Source organism: Sycon ciliatum, chromosome 9 (assembly GCF_964019385.1).
Source record: "Sycon ciliatum chromosome 9, ocSycCili1.1, whole genome shotgun sequence".
NCBI classification, from domain to species: Eukaryota; Metazoa; Porifera; class Calcarea; order Leucosolenida; family Sycettidae; genus Sycon; species Sycon ciliatum.
Genome location: NC_088651.1, coordinates 19,276,090 through 19,284,588, shown reverse-complemented (window position 1 = coordinate 19,284,588; position 8,499 = coordinate 19,276,090). Strand labels below are relative to the sequence as shown.

At 46.5% G+C, this 8,499-nt stretch overlaps 1 protein-coding gene across 1 annotated transcript; it reads left to right on the top strand.

Annotated features, from left to right (window-relative positions):
* LOC135824326 (exosome complex component RRP43-like) lies at nt 1-735 on the top strand. Its single transcript, XM_065337060.1, has one exon. It carries the CDS (start codon nt 1-3, stop codon nt 733-735), a length of 735 nt encoding a protein of 244 aa, XP_065193132.1.
* The last annotated feature ends 7,764 nt before the right edge of the window (nt 736-8,499 follow it).

The following is an 8,499-nucleotide window of genomic DNA, read 5'->3' as shown; positions in this document are numbered from 1 at the left end:
ATGGCCGATGCTCAGCCGTTCGTTGTGACTGTAGGTCCCGTGGGCACCGCGGACGGATCTTCTCAGGTTCGCTTAGGTGGCACATGTGTCTTGTGTGGAATTAAAGCAGAATTGACAACTCCTGCAGTATGTCGGCCTGATGAAGGTTATCTCGTGGCGAATGTGAATTTATCACCAATGTGTTCATCATCGTTCCGTACTGGACCCCCTAGTGAAGAGGCTCAATCCCTGAGTCAGTGGTTACATGATGTCTGGACTGAATGCGAATTGCTGGACGTGAAACAGTTGTGCATCTCACCTGGCAAGCTATGTTGGGTATTGTATGCGGACATAACATGTCTGAATTACGATGGCAGTCTTCAGCAGGCATGTTTAGCTGCTTTGGTAACAGCTTTGAGGAATCTGCGCTTGCCAAGCGTTGAGATATCAGAGGAAACGCAGCGCGTCGTCCGCTCGTCAGATTTATCCCAGCCTGTCAGATTGAAGTGTATACCAACGGCTGTATCCTTTGCTGTGGAGAGTGATAAGATGGTGCGCTCACCATGTCGTGAAGAGGAGAGAATAGCCTCAGCTCTCGTCAATATGGTTGCAATAGATCAAGAGAGACTCTGTGCTATCACAAAGCAAGGTGGAAAGTCAATCAACCAGTCAATCTTGCGTCAGTGCTATCAGCAGGCATTAGCACATGGTGAGGAAATACGTAGAACAATCAATGAGGCATGTAGCCAAGCATAGCTGCCAATGTCTACCTACGATATTTAACTTCGTATTGATCATCATGTAATAATAGGCATGGCATCCAGAATTGCATATTTATCATCATATAAATAGACATGGCATTCAGAAAGCCAACCCAGCGTCACCGAGCTTATCTGAATTACCACCAATATGCTGTCATATCAACACATACGCTCGTAATTATGAGCACAGGTGCACGCACACACACCACACACACACACACATACACACCACACACACACACACACACACACACACACACACGCATGCACACACACACACACGCGCGCGCACACACACACACACACACACACACACACACACACACACACTGATGCATGTGCCCGCAAACATTCCATTATTCATGGTACATGAAAACTGTTTGATTGTTCATAAAATTTGGAAAATCGAGCGAGCAAATCAGAACAATTCCCTCCATCAGAGTTGCGCTTGTCACTTGGGCGTGAGCTGATAGAGCTTGCGCAAGGTGAGTTGCTTGTAAACAACACCCAGTGATGAGCGCATTCGAATCACACAGATCATGGTGCACAATCATGTTGTCTTAGTTTTTTTTAATATATTTATTTATTTCAATTATTTCACCTACCCGTGGCGAGGTACATGTAGTTCTGAGGGGTGACTAGTTTTTTCCTCTTTAACTCATAATTATTGTTCACTCTGACATGTCATCGTGAGTACTCTTTAATGTGCTTTGACCTACTGGTATGGTTTTAGGGAACTGTGCTTTCCAATGACTTGTGTTCTTGTAAGAGCAACTGTTACATAGAAGGAGCGTTCTATGTATGATATAAGGGAGATGTACAGGTAAGTAGTGCGGAACCTCTTTACAGTCTAACTGCAAATATGTGGTACCCCAGGGCGAAATTGGAATCCAAGAAAAAATTCACGGTTTGAGTAAGACTACAAAGTAGGCTACAGTCCGTTTCAAAAACATTGACAAACAGGTTTTGGTCTGAAGGTGGCAGACTACCCAAAAATTCGCCCTTAAGGTGGCAGACTACCCAAAAATTCGCTGAAAAATCGTATTTGTAAATTCATATTGAGTGCTACGTCAGTTGAAAGAGCATGAATAGCTGCAAATTCTCTGAAAATTTTGTCCCGATCAGACCGGCCGTTCAAGAGTTATGGCCGAAAATGTGCCCTTGCAAGGAAAGATTTTTTTGTTGCACGCTGTCATTTGTTGGCAGCACTGTATTTGAATGTGAGCAGACCGTGCGCAACTTGTCGTATCATGGAAACACGCGAAGGTGTGCAGAATTTTGCTCGAAGTCCAAAAAATCAGGTTTTTGAGCCACGTATTGGGCTGCACGGCGGCGGGCCAAGCCCGCCGCCGTGCAGCAGGACTTTTGCCAGCACCCTCGTGACGTTGCAGATAGGTGGCTTGATTATTGTAGTTGACGTTGATTTAGTGACTTTGGCAAGTTTGAGTCGTGTCAAGAAGTCATGTAGGATTCAGTACTAGGCAGTAGTGAAACGTGAGTGGTAGTCTTTGCCGGTTTCTGAGGGTATCCTGGATTTGGTGTGCAGCGCTGTGGAAATGGCTTGCTGTGGAGGTCCCAGTACTGGATGTTGTATCAAAGGTACGACTTCGTAGCACGTGCTAAACCTAAAAAAAATCAAAAATTGACGAAAGGCATAATAATTCTTTTTTTTAACAAAAAAGAATATAATCGTTGTCGAAGCAGAAAAAGAGACAAAGAGGCGCAAAAGAGTCTGTTAAGTCAGCAGAATGATGGCTTCATGTGAGGAAAAAACAAGAAACTAAAAAACAACTCCCGAGTATAATGAGGGTCAGTACCAAGGCTAACACCCATACGGTTCAAATCATCTGCAAGACTGCAGTGTGGGTGAATGTACATTAAGCTACATTATGAATACGAAAGGCAAACATTTTTTTTAGACAAAAAGGCAAAATAATAATTGTGACAGCAGAAAAAGAGAAAAAGAGGCGTAAACGAGTCTGCTATGTCAGCAGAATGATAGCTTCATGTGAGTATAAAACAAGACACTAAAACAACTCCCTAGTACAATGAGGGTCAGAACGAATGCTAACATCCATACGGTTCAAATGGTCGTAAGACTGGGGTTGTGCCAACCGTGCAGGTTGTAGTAAGGGGAACTGTTTCCAGACACAATGCATCCTCCGCCTTGTAACATGCTGCCAACCAACAACATGTTTTCAACACAAGGCTAGTCTCATAATGACATGTACATGTAGATGTATACTCCCAGTTGGGCTATCCGTGGTGAAAAGAATAACCGACGGTAAAAAAACTAAAAAATACTTAACCGTTAAAAGAATATCCGCGTGATACAATTGCAGAGACAACACATTTTCTTTCTGTACATAAAGCTCAGCATCCAACTTATGTATGTACATGTATAAAACTTTCTAATACAATAGCACTGAAAAATATCAATTGTGCAATGTGCACTCATAACCATGTATAAACAATTAAAATGAAACAATTTCAGAACGTTTTCGTGTGACTATCATCAGTGGAACATCGTCACATTACAGCCAAATATAATGCACTTCTACCACCTCTACCACTCATATTATATTTATTTGTTTTTGGCGAAGCTCTAACGGATGTCCCTGACAGATTACGGATTCAATTGCTTGTAGAATTACCACTGCATATCTTTTAAAATAGCTTGCTTTGTCCAATAGAAAAGTAAAGTACACAAAGTCTCCGAGCCGCAGTGTCTTTTGTAACCTTCGAAGTTGATTTTGGAAAACTATAAAATGGGTAAATGGAGAGCAACAACCAGAGACGCATATGGTACTCCACTTACGCAGACTTGAGACGTGTTCTGCTTGCGTTCTATTGCTAAGGAGAACTGCCCGCAGCGTTTTGCACTGGGGATGTTGTCGCGGTGTTCTGAGCAACGTCCAGAATACAGCCTTCCTCTTCTCCAAGACGGGCGACAGTGCTATGTACATTCTTGAATCGGTGATGGCCAGATTGAGTACGCTTCTGCTTGACAACTCACTGATGATTTGATCGAACACTATCCAGATGTCTCTGAAAGTAGCCAATATACTAGGCTCTTCCTGATCCTCCTCGTGAGAATCATAAGAGTCTTCGATATCGTTTTCTGAAGAAATGGAGACAGCATCAAAGCTCTGACTACTAGGCTTAACATCGTTGCGCTGTTGATTATGTGTTCTTCGAGTAAACTTCTGAATAATATAGTCGCATGCATGCAAAAAGACACACTTCAAGCACTTGCCTGTTTGTAACGCAACTCTAAATACACGTACACAATCACTAACAACAGTTTGAGGGAAAGGCATCTTTACTGAAGCAGAGGGCAAAGGGAACTGCACGACAATTACTCTGGCCTCATGAAAACCTTGTGAAAAATGACCATGAATGTCAAACGCATGCGCATCATTATGTATATCTATTGTACATGTACGTGTCATAGAAGATGATCACGTGCGTGGAGCACATTTTTTTTACGGGGTAACGGCCTCTTTTACGGGCAAAATAAAGTCATGTAGACGTGAAAAAAATTGAGATACCATGAAAGTCAAAATAGAATTTTATTCAAGTACAATACATTGGGAAACTCCAAAAAATTTCCTCGTAAAACAGACGGAATTCAGTTTTCAATGGCCGATGCCTACCCCAGCACCATCCTGCGTCGACAGGCCTGTCAGGCGCCTTCTAGACCCGCGTAGCCGGAGGTCGACTGCATGGATCACTGCAAATTGGCTGCGAACTCGCACCCAAGCCATGATGATTGAAAAAAAAGACTCCCTTCGATAGGCATCTATTTGCCTCTGGAGGATCCGTGAAATAAAAATCAATCAAATGGCTTGTCCCACTTGAGGGCGAGGCGACCAGCAAGTCGCTTCTGATAGCTGGCGTATTCGCGATGTATCGGGTCATCCTCTATGACACGTACATGTACAGTCATCTGTACATGTACATGTATAAGGGTTTCCAGATTATTCGCAAGAAATTGCGTATTATTGAGATACGATGGCGCGACCACAGCTGAATCCACTGGCTCGGCCCTACTTCCCCCCTTGCCAGGGTAAACTGACCTTGCTTTCCGTAAATTGCCGCTCAATCGTTAACAAATCTGCCGAACTGTCTGTCATTGCTGATTTCAACAAACCTGATGTCATCTGTCTAAATGAAACATGGCTAAATCCAAGCATAGCGCTCACCATCTCCGGTTATACCACATTTCGTCGCGACCGACCACCTCATGATAACAAATCCGGTACGGCAACCAGAGGATATGGTGGAGTTGCGATTCTTGTCCGGCAAAATCGCTTCGGAAGAGTCCAAGTTCGCGACGACCTTGCTCGTCCGACCTGTGAATCCGTATGGGTTGAGCTTCACCCAATCTTAGGCTCCCCGACACCCATCCTCGTCTGCTGTACCTACCGTCCGCCCTCAGTCAAAACCACGGAAATAGACCACTTCTGTGATATGCTAGCTAGTGCTTTGGTAACCGTTCCCATGTCATCGTACCATGTCATAATGGCTGGGGACTTCAACAGTAAGCACAAACGGTGGTGCCCATCGGATTTAACGTGTCCTGCTGGGGCGGCACTTTTTCGCACCCTTACCTGCTTCGGTTTGGATCAGCTGGTGCAGAGTCCAACGCACACAACATCTTCCGGAACACAGTCATGTCTAGACCTTGTCTTCACGAACCAACCCCTGCTGGCGACGGACGTTCACACAGCTTGCGCTCTTGGCTCCTCGGACCATCTCATGGTTTCATGCCAGTTCGCCGTCTCATTGCCCTCGGATCCAGACCTGCCACTTCCTTCTCGCAAACCGTTCCCATATCGCTTCCGTCGAGTTCCCTCTCAGTGCTGGGACTCTATGAACGCTGATTTCTCCTGCCACGACTGGTCGTTTCTGCAACCAGAAGGCTCTCCAACTGTTGACGCCACGGTAGATCACTTTGCAGCCGTCCTTGAACGAGGGTTCCAACAGCACCTCTCTAACTTTGCTATCGGCTACAACAACAGGAAACATTCCAACCCAACATCCTCGACATCTAGTCCCCCATGGGTGACACGGTCCCTCGTATCTGAAGTGAAGCGCAAGCGTGATCTTTTCAGCATCTACAAGAAATTCCCAACGCCGGTTAACCGGGAGGCTTACCGAGTTCAACGCAACTTCGTCAAGCACCTTTCTCGTACCTCACACCGCTCCTTTCTAAACTCTCTTTCTGCAACACTCTCCTCCCCCGATCGCCCATCACTCCACCAATTCATTCGCAACCAGTGCCGCGGGACCTCCCGCGCGCCAATCCAGTACCTGACGGACTCCCATGGCAACCGCCAGCACGATGTGAAGGCGATTGCAGACACGCTGAACAAGCAGTTTGTTTCATCCGGCATTCCGGAAGATCCGAATTGGGTCATTCCATCGCTGTCCCCAGCCCCTGAACTTAGCGCACCACTCACACGCGTCGTTACCACGACTGCTACCGTCTGTAAGCACCTCAAACTCCTGAAGAATTGTAAGTCCCCTGGCGAAGATGGCATACCCAATGAGGTTCTCAAATGGCTTGCGCCATCTCTGTCCTATCCCTTGTGCCTGCTCTTTAACATGTCATATCGTACAGGAGTATTTCCGTCCGTCTGGAAATCTGCTGTTATCGTCCCGATCTATAAGAAAGGCCAACGCTCTCAGGCTGGCAACTACAGACCAATCTCTCTCCTTCCCGCTGTGTCCAAGGTCTGTGAACGTATTTTCTTTGAGTCTCTGTACTGCCACGTCACCCCAGCGCTTTCACCATCTCAATCCGGTTTCTGCCGTGGAGACTCCACAACTTTCCAACTAACACGTCTAGTACAAGACATCTACACCCAGCGGAACCTCAGGCGGCATGTTGGCATCGTGTTCTTTGACCTAGCGAAAGCTTTCGACACCGTCTGGCATCGTGGTCTGCTTGCAAAGCTAGAGTCCGTCTTCTTGGTACACGGTCCAGCCCTGCAATGGCTCTCATCCTATCTTTCCTGCCGCCACCAGACTGTCAGAGTATCTACCTCCCTATCAGACCCATTACTAGTCGTGTCTGGGGTACCCCAGGGGTCCATACTTGGGCCGCTCCTATTTCTACTGTACGTTTTAAAGGGGAAGTGCATCGATTTTTCAAGTAGGGCTCAGATGAAAGACAATTGGATATCGGTTCCGATGGTATATCTCTCGCTTGCGTACGGCAAGGGAAACTTGCCATATCGCCGATTTCCTGATCCCGTTTCCATGGCGACTACAGGTGATGACGCACATTCTGCTTAGCTCCGTGAGAGAGAAGGTCGATCACTGCAGAATTGTGTCATTTTCAGTTGTCTTCTTGTATTCACGAAGTGAAAGAAGTACTGTGTTCAATGCTGTTAGTGCCGTGAACTGTTTATTAGTAGTCCTCTCCGTTGTGTACTGGGACGTGACACCGACAGGGGAAAGCTGGAGTGCGGAGACGTTAGCTGGCAAGCGAAAATCGTGACGAACCAAGTGCTGAAATCTTGGTTGGGACAAATCAAACGTTCAGCATTTACCTCAACCAAGGACCATGCCGTTTGCTCTTTCCACTTCCTGAAGATGGATGCGCTGCCTGCTGGAGACTCTCCTATCTCTCGTAACATCTTCTGAAGCCAGGTGAGACGACGAGTAGCGGAGACTAGCGAACGAAATCAAGTAATGTCGTATGTTTTGAAATTTTTGTTTCTCAGGAGAGATGGCATTATATGAACTTAGTCCATGTGAACTCAATCAGCCCATGAACTAACCCATTGACAAATGCTTTCCTTGCAGACGTGCATGTGTCTATCCAATCTACACGTAGAGATCATTCCATGCCCTCAGTGAATGGCCTATTTATATATTATTTTCCCTATACTTCATCTGCATGTTGTCTCTATGGAGAAGGGTATTGTTCATTTCATATGAAGAAGTTCGGGCAATAGATGCTTTCCTCTGGTACAATTCTGTTGACCTGATGTTATTTCTAGCTTCATGGATAGCTTAGGTGAGGTACCATCACCATCATGTTTACATGAGGGTCAAACACTGCACCGTTCTTTGTTGTGACATGACGTAAGTTATTGTAAGTGCTCGCAGACTCCATACATTCCAGCAACACCTAGCATGGTTTTCCGTCAACGTTGTGGGTGAACAAATTCCTTTCCAACATATTTATACAGACATGCCAGCACACACCATGCACCATACACACACTTGCCCTGCCCTGTCTAGTCACAGCCACGTGGGCCCGGAGGGGCAGTGGAGAGAGAATGGGAGAACGCCGCCCCATGGCGTCCGGGACACAAAAACAAGAGTTTGTCCGGCTACGTAGGGAGCAACACACGTACATATACATACACCACACACACACACACACACACACACACACACACACACACACACACACACACACACACACACACACACACAATGAGAGTTCGGGTCATCTGCCACGAGACTGACGTACGGCCGGGGAGAGCTTCAGCAGCGGTGTCTATTCCTGCCCTGGACCGAACGGAAGCAGCGGTCGCGGGACACACAGTATTCACCACAACACGGCTCCACTGTCGTTGGGGGCTGAGCCACACACTTGTGACGGGCAAGAACGCCACAGCTAAGAAAGCAACGGCCACAGCGATCACACTGGCATGCTCCACGCTGCTCCTGCACACACTCTCTCTCCCTCTCTCTCTCTCTCTCTCTATCTCTCTCTCTCTCTCTCTCTCTCTCTCTC